The following is a 20186-nucleotide window of genomic DNA, read 5'->3' as shown; positions in this document are numbered from 1 at the left end:
CTACAGAACACAATCACCCCAGTTCATAGTTCTGGGAGAATTCTCATCTGCTAGTACAGTCAGTGCTTCCTAGAAACCCTTGCAAGTCATTTCTGGCACAAAGTAAGTCTTCAAAGGATCTGAAACAAGAAAACATTATAATCTATTATTAATTTGTCATCCAAAGAAAAGTTTCTTGTGATGTTTTTATTCAGCAGTTTCAGAGCCTTTCAAATACAAATGCGGTTCTTATGATTTCTATGTTAAATTCAAAGTTTGCAGTACATAAGCCATTTAATAAGCAAAATGGTAGAACTGAGTGACAAGATTTAGATGACACAGGTAATAGAGTGCTATAGAGAGCAAGAGATGTGCTTGAAGAACATGAACTATTTTCCTTGTTATGGATTATCTAATAATTATGTTTCACACAATGGGAGGAAGATAAGGAACAAAACTGATCTTATATCACAGAGCTGATTTTTGACATTGGAATCAAGAACACTAAACAGTTGGTATAAAATTCCAGATGCTAGGCTAGAGAGATGGCTCAGCCTCTATAGCCTAGGCTCACAAACAAAATTTCCATTTGTATTAAGTGTATTTTAGGTTATATTACACACATATTCTTCTTTTAATAAAAATGAAGGTAGCATATATCAGTATCATTTTTGCAAGTACCTGCCACCACTCATCTTTCAATGAGATTTAGAGATTCCATCCTTTGATAAAATTTATCTTATTAATTTCTTGGTATATAGTATTAGATTAATCATTCTTCAAGAGAAAGAAATCAATACTGTACAGAATTCTTAATTTTTCTAAGATCTATCATAGATTTTGCATCATTTAAAATATCATTGTCATTTTATTAATTACATGTATTCACTTTATCACAGGCGTTTAGTAGAAATTTCTGCCGTATGGAAGAAAAAAGTAGATTAATACAAAGTCAATAAGTTTTGCATACTAAACTTAAACATGCTACAAAGAAATATTTAACCTTTAATATTTTTCATCTATTCAGTTATTTATTCAGTGATTCATATAAATAGACCTTCAAAGGTAACAGAGAGAACTATGACTCATCTGGCTTGTTACTGAGGACAGAATACCATTTCCTGGTCATTATGACTCATTGAGATGACCCCTTATCTGACATGAAGTGCTCAAATGCAAGTTGAAGGATCCTCTATAGCTACATGAAAAAATGTAGATGAAAGTGGAAACTGGGACTTAAGCCATTTCTGTCCTTTCTGTTACTAATCCTCCATAGTATGGAATAGCCCCTTGGAAATGAGAAGCATGCTCTTAACTAAGCACACTTGAACATTCCTTTCACTTTCTACATATATTTCCTTACTATGGAATGTTGAGTAGGGTTTTGTTCCTTTTAAAATAGTCATCCCTATTGGACAAGAGAAAGAGTGAAACATTCTCAGAATGATTCTCTTTACATGTGCGTCTTGTTCTCTAAAATGCATCAAGTCAGGAGGAAATCAACTCATTTTAAATACATGGAAAAGGGAACTGTAAAGTGTACTTGTATTTTGTAGGAGGCTCAGTACCAATCAATAGACTTAGTTCTCTGCTTTCTTGGAATCTCTAAGACTAGAAGACCCTGTAAGTGGTGAGAAACTCAAATCTTCTGGATTATGAGTTTCTTGTTGACTTTATGAAATTCAAAATGAGATTCCTACTTTGTGCTTTATTAAAACATATATAGATATATAAATCAAGGATCTTAATATTCACTTTACTTCTGCCTCTGGCCATACAAAATCTATTCCTTTTTAATATTCATGTCATTTTGTTGTCCACTGAATTTAATTAGAGTTACCTGCATGACTATTGATGTTGTTGCAATTATGTACTTAAGCAAGGGCAACTTACCAGTGGCTACACCATAGAAGAATGTGACTGTCCCTTTCCCAACAAATATTATGTGACTGTAGGTCCTCAACAAGGGGTAGAGCCTAATGAGCCCCTTCATGTCTGTGATGGAATGTTGATGGACACAATCTAGTGTAAGTCTTGTGCTGGTAACCATTGATACTCTTTGAGTTCAACAGTCATGTCATGTCTAGAAGACCTCTTTCACAGAGCTCTTTCCCATCCTTTGTCCTTTAGATGCTTTTAACCACCTCTTCTGCAATGCTCTTTGAACCATGGAGAGGGTGATATTGATGTCCCATTTAGCGGTGAGCACTCAACAGTTGTTTATTCTCAGTACTTTCTCCAACTATGAGTCTATGCATTAACTGCCATTCAGTGCAGAAGGTAGTGTCTCTGGCCAAGGACATCAGTAGCAACCTCTGGGTATAAATGTGGATTTCAGAAGACTAAAATACTTTTAATTGGCTTTCTTGAATACATTAAACAAACATTAGAATATATATACATACATACATTCATATATGCATATATGTGTATATATGCATTTACATAATGCATATATATGGATTTTTGTTTTCTTAGAATTACCCAGACCCAGTAAATTTTGATTGCTTTATCAGAAAAAAATTGTGTTGTGTTCTGCATAGTGTTTCTAACACATGAATTAGAATCACTGCAAAAAGATTCTTTGCTATACATTTTCACCAAGTCCTTATTACAAAACTCAATCCCTGGCATCTTAAGCATTAAATAGAACAGCATATTTAATGAAAAATAAATTGAATAATTTTGATCCAGTGTCCAGCCAGTGTTCTCAGACTGTAAAACCTCAGTGAATTAAGCAGCCATTAATTTAAGCCTTGGAAAAATATTGTGTGCTAACTTGTTATTGATTCTCCTGTGTAGCTTTGACCCTTAAGTCACTTCAACAACTGCTCTCAATAACAGGAGTTGGTCGTTCCAGAAAATGAATCAGTTTCTCCAAAGGGCTGTGATCTTAAATTCAATAATAGCTATAATAGAAACTGACGAAAGCAACAGTCTGTAAATAAGACACAGTTGGCACCTACTGAGGGTCCTCCTGTACTATTTCATTCCTAGATTTGCACAGAGACCTTTGTCACCTGGACATATTTATGTGTATTTCTGTAAAACTCTAATGAAAATATTTTTTAAAAAATACAGTAAAAGGGTCTTAATGCAATACCCTTCTTTTATTCTTAATTGTGTCATTATACTGATATAGTCTAAGTAGCTTAGGTTCTGACTTCAATGAGCTCATCTTCTTGAAAAATCACATTCCTGGTTATTTATGAGACTATTTTCCTTGTAGAAATAAGTCTCATTCAAGTTGTGTTATATAAAATTTTACTGAAGACAATATCCACTGGGTTACTAAATATGGATTATAAAAGTAAAAGATTCTCTCAGAGTTTAATGCAAGGGAAACCACTCATGAAGAAACAGAGTTTTGCCTTAGTCTTCACCATTAGAGCTCTTCATTTAGTGTCTTCATTTTTGTGTCTCACTGTCAGGAAGTCTAAGCTAGATGTCTCCCAAATCTCAGCAGTCCTTGTGTCTGTGTCTCTGTACATATTTCCATAGCAGTTATCACACCTATTGTAGGGGAAAGTGTGGTAACAGTTTTTAAAAGGGTAAAGACGTGAGTCTAGTTCTAAACCACCAGAAAACTATCCTTTCATGTTAAAGAAAATCTGGGTTTTGACCAGTGGCTTTTATACTTTTCTTGTACTTGTTACATGCCACACAAAGACCTTGACTTCAGTCCCTGATTAAATATCAGAGGGTACAGTGGCATCTCTGTCCTTTCACACAGGGTTTATAAATGTGTATCAAAAGGCTAGGAGGTGGCAGCACTGAGGAAAGACCTAATCTCACAAGCCTGCTGACATGAATGTGATCCCTAGTACCTGTATAAAAAGCTAAATGTGGGACGCATGTCTAATTTCAACACACCGACAGCTAGATAAAGACAGGAGAATCAGCTGGAAGCCCTTGGCCCAACTGGTTCGGAGTGTGCTGCAGAGCAGAGGCAACGGGAGCTGTAGAGCCTGTGCCTCAAAGGGAGAGGGAGAGAACGGACTCCTGGAAACTATCCTCTGACCCGAGCATGTACATTCTAGAGCGTGCACCCGCTTGCTCGCTCCCATTCTCCTTTCCTGCTTTCCGTCTCTCCCTTTCTTCTCCCCCTTTCCACAATTACCTAAATGTCTTAAAGTGATTCTTAAACTGAAAATTCTATCAACAATATCATTTACCCATCACACTGCTTCTTAGCAACATCTCTGTGGCACCTCTATACTTTAAACTATTTATATTATTTTTCATATTATATATATAAATATAAGTATATATTATTTTCATATTATATATATATATATATACACATACATATACATATATTTGACCAATTACCCTAGTGGAAGCTAATTAGCAAGCACATTCCGTTTGAATTTCCAAACTGTTATTTGAACCCTTTCCCCCTTTGTATTGTCAACTCCTACTGTTGCAATTCTATAACAGAACACACTGTAGGCCATTTTCACTTGATCCAAGTAGTTCACTCCTTCCTAACAGTTCAATTTGATTGCATTCTATAATGTACACCTGCGTAATTCTGACATCTTACCTTCTGATGCCACAGTTCTCACACATTCAACTTCAAGAGTCTGAGTTTCTGTCAATGAAGGCTTTATTAGTGTAGAGACACTAAATCTTAGGCTTCACTCAAACAGCTGACACATCAGTAATAAAAGCTTCCGAACGGCTAGAGAGATGGCTGAGATGGTACAGTTCCTGCTTCACAAATGCAAGGACCTGTGTTCAATCCATAGAATACATGAAAAAAATCCAGCTTAGTGGAATGTGCTTATAAACCTAACTCTGGGGAAACAGACATGCATATCCCGGGAGTTCACTTGTCAGCCAGCCCAGTTACTTTGCAAGCTTGGAGCTGAGAGAGTCCCTGTCTTACGTGAAAGATGGATGATGCCTCTGACATGTGCACATACTTGTACAAATACACACATTTCTTGTGTGTTCCCCTGATTTTACAGAACCAGTGTCCAGTCTTATTTTCTCTCAGGAGGTAGGAGCAATAGCCTTAGGTGTTCATGGCCATTTGCTCTGATATTTAGAGAGTTCAAGGCCAGCCTGGTATCCATCAGAATATAGACTATCTGGTAGACTCTTCTGTGAAGTAGGAATCTCAAAAGAGATTGTCCTGTCTTGTTTGGGCAAAATTCAACAGCCTTTTTCCTGTGTGTCCTGCATGTCCAGTTCTTACAGCATATTCTCAGGCAGTCCAAGCAAGAGCAGTTTCTTGCCTAAATGGCTAGCTTTACCATAATGAAAGTAAACTCCATAAGGAGTTTCTTTGATGCCCATTATCCTATTATGAAGTAAATTGGTGCTGTCAGGAGCAGATGTGTCTGTCTCATTGTCATGAAAAACCTTGAGTTATTAAATATCTTAAATACCATATTTTGTAAGACAATGTTTTTGAAAATCAACTACCTAAATATATCTCTGTATAATCTTGAAAACCTGCCTAAAATATCTGCAAATTTGATTGTAATGGATGACTAACTACTAACCTATGTTTCTTGATTATCCTAAATAGTTTATAATAGTAGTTTTCAAAAACTAGAATTTTGCCTTAAATTTTTAAATGAACTGCATTGGTACAAACCTTAAACAAGAATAGAAACATATATAGTATAACGGAGGTAACTTTAAATTTGTATCAATATACTATGTTCCCCTAAATGATAACAAACAGCCATAATCCACCAAATAACCAACAGCCACTCACACCATTTATTGGGAATGTGGGCATAATTTTCTCTAGGCTGCTTCCTCTTGTCTGTGGGTGAAGCATCTTTAGGGGTCCCTGGAAAAACCAAGATAATGGCCAAGTCCTGAGAAAACCAGCAGTAACTCTCATTGATATGTATCACCTGTCAAGTTTCAGGAGGTCTCCGTTGATCAAACTTGATCCATATTAACTTGGAACGAATCCACAGCTTCTTGTTTCCTGTGGAAACAAAAGCAAAACCTCTTCTACAAAGCACTTTTGACTTCCATTTGACAAATATGTTCTTTCACTCTCATTTTAAAGTTAAGGCATTCCTAAAGTATCTAGGCTGGTTTATTTCAACCTTTCAATCCCATGTTTCTTAGCTGCTGTCATTTTTTTATCAACCATCAAAAAAATTCAAGGTCAGTACAGCAACATACAGGATCCAAACTCCCTGTGTATTTTCCATATTATGTGCCTTTTTCTTTTATGTTATTTTTACTCTATCTTTATAGACTTTATTATTTTAAACCATTTATTTCTTTCTATGACTGTGTATACTCATTCTTTCTTTCTTAAGCCTATGTACATTATAAAGCACACTGGAACTTAAAAGTGTTTTTCCATCTGAACCTCTTTTACTGTGTATCTTTCAGCCATTTTTGAATGTGTGAGTAAACTTTAAACTATAAAACTGGAGCTGGGTCCTTCTCTGCGTGATCCTACTGGCTTGCTCCACCCCATTCTCCAGTTGTGAAAGCTAAGCCTAAAAATTGCAACACCGTAGCAAGAATTTTAACAGGTCTTATTAATAAAATCAAATCTGAGGCCAGTTATTAGGGTGAATGCTGGAAGATCAGAGAAGCAGAACAAGCCACAGCTACCTCACCTTGCCAGTTCCTCAGCTGATCCTGTTTCTTCAGAATGGAAGCCTCTGAGTCCTCATCCAGAATGGGTCTCAGCTTAACCGCTGCTCAAAAGCCTAAAAGCTTAACCAGCCAAATGCTTCTAGTTTCTGGTCCTCACACCTTATATACCTTTCTGTTTTCTACCATCACTCCCTGGGATTAAAAGCTCGCTTTCTGGGATTAAAGGCATGAGTCACTATGCTTGGCTGTATCCTAGAACAGATGGATTTCTGCCTCTGGAATGCTAGGATTAAAGGCGAGTGCTACCACTGCCTATCCTCTATGTTTAATATTATGGCTGTTCTGTCTCTGACCCCAGATAAGTTTATTAGGATGCACAATATTTCATGGAACACAATACCACCACACAACCCACTTAGAGATGCCTAACCAGGAACTGCATTCAATCCCCCAGCTATGGAATGCTGGTGTCCTACACCGTGGCAGGCATTTTTACTTAGTTTTTTGTGCCTACTTAATGCTGCTCAAGGGCTCACTGTACTGCAGAAACTCTTAAAGGAGCCCTGTTTTTGTTTTTAGCTTTCCCAGGTTTTATGGAAATTCTAGAGCCTCACTTTGGTATGCCAAAATCTTGTTACTTGTTTTTTACTCTTTACTGTTTGGGTGGCCTGCCACCTAGCTCCTCCAAAAAAAACACACGAGGAATCATTCTTTCTTGTAAATGACTGGCCTTAGCTTGGCTTGCTTCTAGTTATCTTTTATTAAATTATATCGTCTACCTTTTGCCCCTGGGCTTCTACCTTTCTCTATTTCTGTATATCTTTTCTTTCCTTCTCTTATTCCATGTTTGGCTCCTTCTTTTCTCGATCCTTCATCCTTTTCTCCATTACTCGATCTTGCTCCTCCCAGACTTCTCCTCCTCTTTATTCCCTCTGCCTGCCAGCCTTGTCTATGCTTTCTCTTGCCTTGCCATTGGCCATTCAGCTCTCTATTACACCAATCAGGTGTTTTAGACAGGCAAAGTAACACAGCTTCACAGAGTTAAACAAAAGCAACATAAAAGAACACAACACATCTTTGCCTCATTAGATGTTCCTCAGCATAAAATGTAACACATCTTAAAATAATATTCTACAATATACAAGCAATGAATATATAGAAAACTGGATATGTATTATAGTTAGAAAATGCACTACATAAACATTTGAAACCCCTAACCTATTTCTTTTGGCATCCCTGTAGACACTTTCAGATGCACAACAAGTCAGTGCTACCAGTGAAACCGGTTTTTTCTGCTCACTCAGAGTACTTCTAGGAACTCAGCACTTAGGAGACCCACTCTAGGACCCTGGAGTCTTTGCTCATAAAGTACCTTCCTCAATTTTGGCTTCCAAAGTGTACAACTTCATCATCTCAAAAATAGTCTAAACCCCATATCTTACACTATGACTTTCTGAAGCTAGGAGATCCAAGTTTAATTCTTGTGTTAGTTCAATTCCTCTAATTGGATTGTATATCTAATTATTCTCAATATTCTAAATGAAATGGCTGCTGGGCCATTATGTATGATAATATATGTGAATATTTGGCAGACAGGCAATTTTCTACTTTTTTTTCTAACACCTTCAATTATTTCCTTTCATACCACAGTCTATCATAGAAACTTATTGTTGCTTCCCTTAATATTTTGTCTCTTGGTTTGTGGATTTTCTCGAGGATTATGGTAACCCTCTGCCCACTATTTCCTATATGTATTTTAATTAAATAATAATTATATGGGAAAAATATATATGCCTAATGTATTTGTCACAATTACTCATTGCAGAATCGCTTAGTTTAAGCATGCTCTTAAGGAATACTTCCTGCCTGTACCCTCATCTTCCCACTATAGACTCAAATAATTAAATAGGAATTAAAAAATACCTTGCCCAAAAAGAAAACAAGTAAATTTCTAAAGACATAAAAGAGTTAGGAAATGTACAGCCACAGTTACAAATACTTACCTGGATAGGATAGCAGCCTGGAAGATAGAGTAAGAGAACATAGACAGAAAAGTTTAGGACTGGAGGCTGAAGGATCATCCAACTCCAGGATAGATGGATTTTAGTTTGTGAGCAGGCAGGACTATAAACTGGGAATTGTGGGTTAACAAGAGATGTCCCTGGACCCTGCAAATAGTTGCTGTTTCAAAACAGGGGAATAAGCCTCCATTTCTAACTTCTAGAAGTAAAAATATCAGGCATTGCATGCACTGAAATCAATACCCTATTAGGTGGGTCAAATAGAATATAAACGTTAGCTAAGGAGAAAGTGATAGCTAGAATGTATAAATAAGAAAATCACCTTCTTCTAAGAAGGTAGAGATGGGGAAAGGATCTCACTATAATAAAGGTAGATCTCTTTAGCAAGTCTAAGGAGAAGTTACGAAAAGGAAGGGAAGATGATGGCCAACTTTCTGAATTGATCAAACCAGGAAGGCTCCAGCAGGGGGTGGGGAGGTGAGTACTCAGCAGAAGAAATAAATCAACTCTGTACCTAATACTACTGCAGTCACACAAGAGCAGAGCAGAGAAATATTAACATTTACCAGGAAGAAACAGCTATTTGAAAGAGAAAGACCATCAGACTGAAGGCTTTTCCACATGATGTCAGAGCAGGCTCTGAAGCTACTAAGAAAAACATGCTCCGAAGTTTTGTTTTTGTTTGTTTGCTTGTTTTAGCAAAACTCCTTTTGACTTACAAATTAGTGTTGAGTAAACTCCATGTTCATTATGAGGAGGGAAAAAATAACACAAAAAGCAACCAACTTCATAAAACTACTGAAGTTTCTTCTCACAAGCTAAGATCAGGGCAAGAAGAAAAATAAAGCCAGGAAACAGTGGGCGATTAGCAACACTGACTGTAAGTAATTAAGGGAGGAACTTGATTTTATATTAAGTGGATCTTCATTCTACATTTTACCAAATTGTGGGTCTTGCATCCTTGAACCTTAACTTCCTCATTGGATGAAATGAAATGATAGTACTTACCTTAAAGATGAAGACTAGCAATCCTTGAAATAACAAATGTCAAAGTTCCTGCCTGGCACACAGGAGAGTTGTGATAATTCGCCTTAGAACCCTAGGTTGAATTCTGCTCTTGTAAATCCGCTAGATGTCTCTCTACCTGGTGAGCAACTAGGATTGGACCAGATGTATGCTTATCTGATAGATCAACTTTCTAAGAGTAATCTCCAGGCTCTCTTTCTTGTACGTACAAATTTCAGTTTTTGTGCATCTTTTCCAGTTTTCTTGTATCCTGTCTTATTGCTGTTACCTATGTAAAGTCTTAGCTCCTGACGGATTTGACTCCTGTGTTTTTGAACTTGTTTATCTCTGTAGTATCCCCACTGTCTTACGAGAGTGCAAGGACTTGATCAGGAAGTTGACAAACTCCCATTCAACTGAGTTGAAAATGTTGAGTGAAAGAGTGAATGAATGAAAAGATACATAGTTGAAAACAAGTGAAAGTTACATGGCTTTTATTGTGTAACATGTTTCAGTGTCTTGGGAGTTAATTTCTAAAACTTTCTGCTAACTAAAAATTAAGACATATATTTAAATATTTAAATTTTTCTCTGAAGACATTTATGTGATACTTAATTTTAACTCTCCTTTGACTTTTGACACATTGATTTTTATTTTTCTCTAGGTGGTAATTATTGTGAATAAGTAGGTACAGTAGTGACTGTCTATGAATAGAATTAATATGCAGTAAATGGGGATAGAAAAAGATGTCATGTACAATTGTGTATTGTTATATGTAATAATATATAACCATATGTTTGCAGAAGTAGGTGATGTTTTCTAGTGGAGACTAAAGGGCCAACTGGTTAGAAAGGATAGCATGATACTTTCATTATCTTGCATCTTGGCAAGCTATATTCTCTCAGTTGGCATTTGCCAAACTCTACAGCTATGAATGAAGCTGCAAGACATTAATTTTCAATTTCTTTATGAAAGATGATTATTCATGACCAAGAATATTCAAAAATATTCAAAAATCAAGGTCAAGACATATGAACTATTAGTTCATAAATAAAAGCTTTTACTTGAAGTACATGTGGTGGCTCCTGCCAGTCATCTCAGCCCTGAGGAGGCCATGGGAGAGGGGTGGCTGCAAACTCAAGGCCAGCATCCACTATAGTAAAGCACTGTTCCAGTACATCAAAATGAACAACAAAAATTGAACTTACATTAAAAGCCAAAATGCCAATTGTTTTATATTCCACTTTTGTTTAAAAAATGTAGTTTTAAATTTCTGTAAAATTAATCAAAGTAATTTTCTTAGGATAATGATGCTAGTTCTTCCCCCACAGTCCCCTGGCCCACAGATGATGCCCCCCCTTTTTTTAGCTGTGTTTCTCTGTAGTACTTTATCTGTCAGACAGTTCCTTTCTACCTGCTAGAAATGTTGTCCTCAGCAATTCTGAAAACTTGCAACCTAAAAGCAATCCTCTAACTGCGAGTCTCAGTCCCATGGAAGAATGTTGACTCACCTCATCTATTTAAGTCATATTCTGATCTCTTGCCAGTCACTGGGAATTAATCAATGAGCTTCCATAACTTCTTGACCAAAACTCAGGAGGCCAGGTGAGATCAGTAGGGCTCTGTTGCTTGCCATTTTTATCAAAAGTATATTAAGGACACTATTAAGGACTGTCAAACTACTATTTTGACCACATTCACAAGCCTTGGTTTAAAATCTTAAGTTACCTGGAGTTCAGGTTTCAAACAACACAGACCACAGGCCATGGTGGAGTGCAACTCTGCTTGTTGAATGGCACTCAGAGTGTGTGCACCCCAGGAAAATAACACAAACACAACTGTTTCAGTGTTTCAAAACATTAATAGAAATTTGCAATAAGAAAGATTAAATATCGGACTGGAGAGATGGCTCAGAGGTTAAGTGCACAGGCTGCTCTTCCAGAGGTCCTTAGTTTAATTCCCAGCACCCACATGGTGGCTCACAACCATCTGTAATGAGATCTGGCGCCCTCTTCTGGCATGTGGGCACACATGCAGGCAGAACACTGTATGCATGATAAATAAATAGATCTTTTTTAAAAAAGAAAGATTAAATATCTATTTTGTCAAATAAGTTTACTACAATGTTTTGAAAAACTTGTCTATATTAGTTAAGAATTTCTGAAGACAGATTATAAATCTATTGCTGATGTAATAAAAGCTGTATGCTAGGCACAGTACTAGCACAAGCTAAAATGGAAGTCATAACCATTGAAGTTTATGTGTGTCTCTGAATTTTATACTTTCTGACTTAGAGATAACACTCATTAAATGTATTTGTTGAATAAAAGAAGATGGTATTGGCTTGTCATCTTCCTGTAATGCACTATGGCATGATATTCCTATTTGCTATTTAATTACTGCATTAGTTACTTTTATCACCATTACAAAATACCTAACACAAATCACATGAAGAAATGAAAGGTTTAACTTGGCTCAGAATGAGGAGATACAGTCCTTCATGGCGTGGGAAGATGGCTTTGGGGATGTACAGTGACTAGTGACATTGCATCTACAGTAACGAAGTAGACAGGGATGAATGCTGGCACCCAGTTCTTCCTGCTTAGCGTGGAATCACCTTCACAGGCATGCCCAGACACGTCTCTTAGATGATTCTACATCCAGTCCAACTGACAGTCAAGATTACCAATGACGTTGACTGAATCTCAGTTTTGTGATATATAAAACTAAAAAGAACAGTTCCTAGTAGAGGGGCTCAGAGCAATCAAGTCACGAAGCAGTTACTGACAAATACCTGGGTCAGTCCAATGTAGTCAATATGTCATCTCTATAATACTAATGTCGATAAACCATAGATCCCTGCAAATAAATGGGTCTTTTGGAGCTTAATTTTTTTTTGCATAGCTTTTATAATTATTCCTTTATGCATTGAAATACTATTTGAGGAAACTGTGTGTTCATATCAAACTTATGAATTTTTTAAGTAACCAGAATGGAAGGGAAAAATCTTAATTCACATGTGCTTCCTAAATTTTCATCACTGAATCACTTTCTCGAAGTGTCTTGGAGAGTGCATTCTATTTACAACCTTGGTGGATGCTGTAGTTGCTTCTTCATGTGGTCTTGTTTAATACTTAATCAGGCTGCATTTAAAGAGCAGAGTCTAGAGAACACTGCGACATTAACCCATAAGTAGATGTATGTTCTTGATTTTTTAAAACTTTTTTATAATTGTGATTGTACGGTAGCTTAAATGTATATTCAATCACCGGTGCATCCTGAGGTTGGTTAATATGTAGTTCTACGGCTAAAAATTGGCACTATTTGTTGATACACTTCCCCAGGTTCTGAAAAAGAAGATACATTTCCACGGTGCCAACAGAAATCACATCTTAAGTTCCAATTAAAATATGACTTTTCCATCTCCAAAGCTCTGTGTGACCATTCAGCCATCTGTCGGGTGACACAACCCCACTGATTTTAACCTAGATAATTATGACTGCAGGAACAGTGCAGAGGAAAGTTCAACTTGGGATCCAGTTGGGATTTACTGTTAATTATGAGGAGATAATTACTAAGAGCTTATCTCACCTGCAGTAGGGAGAAATAGCAAATTTCTGGTACAGGTATACAACACATACACACAGACACACACAATGTGAATTTGTCTATATTTTAATCATTCCAGAAATCTTCCTTTGAGATACATATGGCACGTAGTATGTCTACTAAAATCACATTCACCAGGAGAGGTACTGTTTTTCATAAATTCTTCCTTGGATTCTTTGTGCTTTGATCCTGGCTCATTTACTATATGTAAGCATTTGTATTTAGAAATCTAGCCTTTGCTACTGTTGAAATCTGACTAAATCCTTTAGCATATTCTGAAGTTACATCCCAAGTAGAGCAGAACCATTGGAATCAGCCATCAGCTGTTAAGTATGATGACAGAACAGAGGATTCAAGTTACCATTGTGCCCACACTTCATACCACAGAACATTGTTTGATAAGATACCACCTGGATCCATTTTCTTCTCACCTTCTTGATATAAATAACTGAGCTGGGAAGTAGATAAAAGACAAATTGTGAAGGGAAATCAAGCCAATGGTTTTAACCTTAGCTGTATTGAGCTATATTGTCATTAGATGAAATATCACTGAGCTATGTATGGACACTGAGAACTTTGCTATTGACTCACCAGTATTAGAAGCAAAGGGCTTTCTAGAATTATTAGCTCATGAATAATCTCCTGCACCTTCATTGCAGGCATGAAACAGAGCCCAACCACATGGTTCATGTGAAGTAATTGATTGGCACTTCTGGTTAATCCAACATTAATAGTTTGTGACTTTAGATTGTGGTAGAACATAGTATTTAGGAATTAGTAGAGAAGTGTAAGGCAAAGATTTGGATCACCCAAAAATAAAGATGCTAGAGAAGCCCTAATGAATTCCTTGATTAGAAACAGAATGAGGTTAGCTATAATAATCCACCTTCCAGTTTGTATTATCTCACTGGAATTGTGAAGTGAAAATAATTCTTTACTATAAGTTATTTACAATTTTACATCATACATGTTTGAATCCCAGTGAATCCTCATGATTAATGGACTTAGGCAAGTCATGCAGTTTCTTCAAACTTTGATTTAACTTTCTCTAAAAGTAGAATAATGTAAGTACTTTTCTCAAGGATTAGAAAATTAGATGATGAATATAAGCTTTCTGTATTAAGTTATGAATATCCTAAGCTCTGAATAGGAATTATTATTGAGAATCATCTCAAAATTGTATTCATATGACATAAGATTCTGCTTAGAAACACACATAGATTATACATTTGAGACTTGAGGATTTTAAAAACATTTCACACTGTGGATTCCTAATTCCTTTGCCATTCTGTCCAGTGATCTTGAATAAAACAGGATTTTAATACAAATTTGCATAGGATGACTTTTCTCTTCTTGTTTTTGGAGCAGCACATCAGTTTGCAGATAAGTGTTTTTAATAGTTTCTTATTTCATTAACTACTGATCATTTAGAAGTACTAATTACAATACAATGTAAAAGAAAAAATGGAGAACTGGAATCCAGGAAGCCTTCTGAACATAAATCTGTTGGTTCTCGGGCAGCAAATTAATCTATCTGGCTGCCAGTTTCTTCAGACTTCTGAGGAAAACAAACTGTCTATAACTTTGTTTCAAAGGTCATCTATAGTTGTCACATTACAGTTCTACAAGAAACTTAGAACAGCTCAATTTTCAAAATTCTGTCTTTTATGTGTGAGCAACATTGAATCTTGTGTCTGTATGTCTTCTTATCTCCCCACTAGTTAGAAGAGTCTACAATTGCTTTAATTTTGAACTTAATTTTCTCCCCAAGTCTGAGACTTACAATTATCAGGTGACCTTAAAAGGATAATTTGTTCCACTCAAGCAGAGCTCATTCTTGTGCCTGAGTAGACCAGTCAAACCTACGGGAAAGACCATATCATATCACCCCATGATTTTCTCTAAAGAAAATTATGTAAGTTTGTTTGAAGGCCAACTTTTATTCTGAGAGTAAAAGCCACATCTCTGGCTTAATTCTTCATTTAAAAAAAATAAAGAATTTGTATGAAATAATTTTGTCTTTTTTTTCAGAGCTGAGGACCAAACCCAGGGCCTTGTGCTTGCTAGGCAAGCACCCTACCAATGAACTAAATCCCCAACCCTCTATGAAATAATTTTAACTAAAAATATTTCATTTACTTTCTGTTGATGTCTAACAAATGTCCTGTTCAACAAACTTTTACAAACAAAATAAAACATACTCAACACATATTTAAGAAACTTGCATGTTCATTAGTGAAATCCCATCAACTTACTAAATTTTATAACTTTTTATATCTAATTTGGAAATATAAAAATAATAAGAAACAGAAGCATGTAACCCTGTGCCATGTGACTATTGTTGGTTATATTAAGAAGAAGATTGCTGATATGTCATTGAGATTATCAGTTTCATTCCTGGAACCAGATGAAAATCTAATAGTGCAGATAGACTTTCATAAACTCCTAACACCTATTTAAACAATACCAGCTTCATATCAAATGATATATTTTCTATTTTCATAATGAAATGTTTTTATTTCCACTTCTCTTGTAACTTTACCTCAAAGGAAGTTCCATAGAAAAGGGTATAGATAAGATTTCCATACAGTTTAGACTCCAATGCTTTGCCAGGCAGTGGTCATTATTTATTGGGGGACTGATTTTATGGTTCAACATATATTTGATGATGTGCTAGAGTGTGTTTTCCGTTCTTAAAGTAGACAGTGAAATGAAGCCATACAAGTTTTGAGACAAACTTTCCCTCGGGGTTTGCCTCATTTGAACCTCTTGGTTCTCAAGGCAAAAAGCCTGGCATAATTTTCCTCAGAAATACATCTGTCATGTTCTCCCGACTGTTTAAGGGGCTCTCTCTTCCTTTTATTTTGGAAAAGTAACTTTTGAACCTCGTGGTTCTTTAATTGTCAGATGTCTAGCCATCATCTCAGACAGCTCAGAGTACTGGAAGAGAAAGACTGAGGCCACCTCTCCCTCTGATCCATGGAGTATGGTTTAGAAGTGGAAATAGCAAGGAAGCATTTGAAAAAACTCCAAAAATGCAACACCTCAGAAATTCCTTCCTCTATGTGTTAAAACACTGTGGACTGAATTTAGCTGTTCTAGAGTACTATTTCAGACAAAAGCTTTGTATTTCAATTTCCTAAAGCATATTTTATATAACAAAGTCAGTAAAATGAGACACATACAATAAAGGCATATTCAAGATTGCTAACAGAGTTAAAAGGGCCTGAATCATATGAGAGACTTCTAATAAATAATATCTATGCAAGGCTAGCAACATCATCCCTACGTAAAGAATTTATGCACAAGCCCAGTGAAAAGAGTTCAAAGCCCTGAATCCACAGTGGATGAGAGAATCTGCTTCTGGAAGTTGTCTGCTGATTTCCATGTTTTTCCTGGCACTTATACACTTGTGCTTAGACATACATGATGATATTTCTAATGCAAAAATAAATAAATAGCCTTACAAATTTTGTGGTGAGGCTTTGAAAGCCCTGAAGTGACATGCTAAAATACATGCAAGGCTTCCAGGATACATATTTTTTTTCAATTTCCCACTATTTTGTTATTATCTCTGTGATTTAATTTTCATGTGGTTTTAAAAAATCTGTCTTTTGTTATCTTAATTAAAAATGTGCTATCTCATTAAGTATTTCATCTTTCACTTAGATGGTTTTACATGTAATTATGTGAAAAGAGAATAAAAATCTTTTCAATGATTATAGTAAATGATCTGGAGAGTTGCCCACATTTTATAATTAGCTAGGTTAGAAGATTAATTAATTTCTATGTAGCTTATGTAGAAGATATATTTTCCAACATGTGCCTATAAAATTATTAATATAAACTCATTCATATTTAATAAATAAAGAAAACATGGATTTAAACACACAGGCAAATAATCTCACATAAAACAAAACCCTGGGTATACAGAAATCATTGTGTGGCTGGTTCAGTTATCTTGTATTTAACCAAGGTGCGAAATGTTCCAGGTACTTTAACTGTATGTATTCTTCATCAAATTGAACCTCAATAAGCATTTGCACTATTCACATTATGATTGTTTGGTACATGGGCATGGGAAAAACATTCGTAATTACATTGTTCTGATATCAAGATGGGAGGCATAGACAGGAGATAGCATGGAAACTCCTGGACCTAGCTAGCCTGGCAAACACAGAGATAAAACAGACCTTCTCAGTCAAGGTGGAAGATGAAGACGAGCATCTGAGGTGATTCCATGGCCTCCGTGCGTGCATATGCTGCACACACACACAGACATACACAGACAGAGACAGACAGACAGCAGACAGACAGACAGACACACACACACACACACACACTTTTTTTTAATCCAGATTTTTTGCATGGTGTGATGTCAGTTAATTTTTGTTTGCTTGTTTTGTTTTGGGACAGCCCTGTTGGTTGGTTTCTGTTCTGGTTTGTGTGTGCAGCATTGTCATGTTCATAAAAAAATTGAAGGGCATGTTTTATTTGCAAACTATGGTCAGCAGTTTTGCCATTGCTTGTTCATACTCCAAATAATGACCCTGAATAAGTACCCGTGACAACGGAGACAAGGGAATGAACGACAGCTCTGTGTAGCAGCTGTAGCTCTAACCTCTAACTAGCTTTCATTTTTCATCTTTACAATTTCCATTTCCTCTATTGAAATAGATTCTCCTGCCCATGTTGATGGCCTTCTGAGCTCTTCTGACATGTGGTCTGTTCATGATATTGTTGATAATTTTTCATGTTCTTTCTCTCTCTTTTTTTTTAGTCTCGACCTATTCCTTCCCACCTTACTTCAGCAGTGGCAGAGAGTATCTTGGCTTCAGCCTGTGAAAGCGAGAGCAGAAATGCTGCCAAGAGGATGCGTCTGGATAAACCCCAGGTACTGAGGAGTGTGGAGGAGTGCAGACTCGTGAATGGATCTGACGCACAGACAGACTTCTGTTCGTAGAAACTGGGAGTTGAAAAATGCTATGCTCTGGTGACCCATGAATACCAAACACAAAAAATCTATGGTGAAAAGGGGCAATAGCAAAACTGAATTAAAATTCCTGCATCAATGTAATGGCTAGCTAAGAGGTTCTGATTTACTGATTATCATATTATTCAAATTTATCTTGTTGTTTATGATCATGACTCAAATGTGTTCATTTGTAATGAAAATGAACCTTTCTTTAGTGCTGTCAGGTCTGTACTGACATATATTTCTAGACTGGTGGTAGTGGCATTACTATACTGCCAATGACAATAGATTATGCTGATGGTAATCAAAGTACAGATAATCTCTGAAAGATTAGAAAGTCTGAAGTGGGGACCTAATCTAATGGATATTCACGTCCTGGCCTTATTCCTCTTAGTTAATATCTGAAAGCTCTACTCTGGAGGCTTTGGCTGTGCAGTGGAACGTGTGCACATTTGCTTCTCTTGGTGGTTCTTTTAGTTCTTCTGTGTTTTCCTGTCCTTCCTTCTTATCTACCAAATCGACTTCTCTCCCTTCTCTGTCTTCTACTCTTAATTATCCATGGTGAAAGACCTAAATTGCAGTGTGTTGCATTATATACTATCAACAAAGGCTTGCTTTATTCTGATTTTTTAAAATTTTATAAATAAAATGGGTGCATCCTGCTTACTGCAGCCGAGGTCATTGTGGGGTAAATAGTTAGTTCAATATTATTTTTCCCAAGCAAGCAAAAGAGGATTTATATTTCAAGATTAGAATATCTTTTAAATGTTTCAGAATGACATTATTTTATGCATTGATTATTATTAAATATTATGTATTTATAGTCCTGAGCATTGCAAAGAATGAAGCCTGTAGTTAAAACAAGATGCAGTATCAATGTTGGATAAAAACTATTTGAAAATGCCACTTTGGGCTTTATTGTCTTCAGTTTAGATGATTTATTATCATTATAATGGTGAAATTTATCATAAGGTGGGACACAGTACTATATGCATTGCCATCTGACATCATGGTGAGCACATGCAGCTGTAGAATAACTATACCTCATTTTGATTCTCATGTCTACCATAGCGGATTGGACAGCCTTCAGCAAGCTAGGTCAGACCTGTGTGCCTCAGTTTTTTTCCTGAGAAATAATGATTGTAACAGTACTAATTCTCAGAGTTATACAAGCACCTTAAAAATGAGAGTGCTACATACTAAGCATTTTTCTGGGAACAAAGCAAGCAGCTATAAGGTCCTGCTGTAAGGTTCTCCTCTCCAGGTCCTTTGCCATTACCTCAGAAGGAGGGAAACTGGAAATAAGCATCAATAGTTGGACTAAGTCCATTTGAGAGAAGGTCTTAATTCTGATATCTAAAATATTAAAGTTCTCGAATTGAAAGCACTGTGCTGCTTGATGTACATCCACATGCACCACCTACTGACTCTAGAATGTATTTGCACAGTTTCAGTAACACACATATTCGATGAAAATTGACAAATTCATGTTGTATTATTATCTATAAGATCACACTACAGTATCCATCTTGTCAGGTTATATACTTGTGTGTGTTCAAGCTGTAAAACAGATAAAGGCATATATATATCATAAAGTTATTGTGGTGGTTTGGTAAGTCTTTATGCATAAAAGAAGAGTATATTTTATACTTCATATATTGTTTAGTATATATGCACCATATGCTTGATTATCTCAAGTAGTAGAAATATCACACTTACTTCAGTAGTCATTTGCTCTTTACTAATACATTTGTGCTGTCATTATTGAAGGCATTTAAATCAAACTAGTATTTGTTTTTTAGAGCACCCATCAATTAAAGAAAAACTATCAGCAATATTTAGGAATGAGATTTCCTGTTATTGTTCTTTATACTGGGATAGGTGGGTACCTGTGGTCCCTTGAATCTCCCCTCAAATTTTCTATTCTATTTTCTTTGTTTGCTAAAACATGGTGGTTGTATCATGAAAAGTTGACTACTTTGAAATGAGTATACATAGAAACATTCTTGCTG

General features: G+C 36.1%; 1 protein-coding gene across 8 annotated transcripts in view; it reads left to right on the top strand.

Moving 5' to 3' along the window:
• The window catches only part of Nol4 (nucleolar protein 4), a 330500-nt gene that overhangs the window by 248363 nt on the left and 61951 nt on the right, over positions 1-20186 (top strand). For all 8 annotated transcript variants that reach the window (XM_036204832.1, XM_036204831.1, XM_036204834.1 and 5 more), the window contains one exon: positions 17980-18093. In XM_036204832.1, the coding sequence (XP_036060725.1) occupies positions 17980-18093 (114 nt within the window). The remainder of the gene's footprint in view (positions 1-17979; positions 18094-20186) is intronic.

The sequence above is a fragment of the Onychomys torridus genome, chromosome 13 (genome assembly GCF_903995425.1).
Source record: "Onychomys torridus chromosome 13, mOncTor1.1, whole genome shotgun sequence".
Classification (NCBI taxonomy): Eukaryota; Metazoa; Chordata; class Mammalia; order Rodentia; family Cricetidae; genus Onychomys; species Onychomys torridus.
This window is presented reverse-complemented; position numbering and strand designations above follow the sequence as displayed.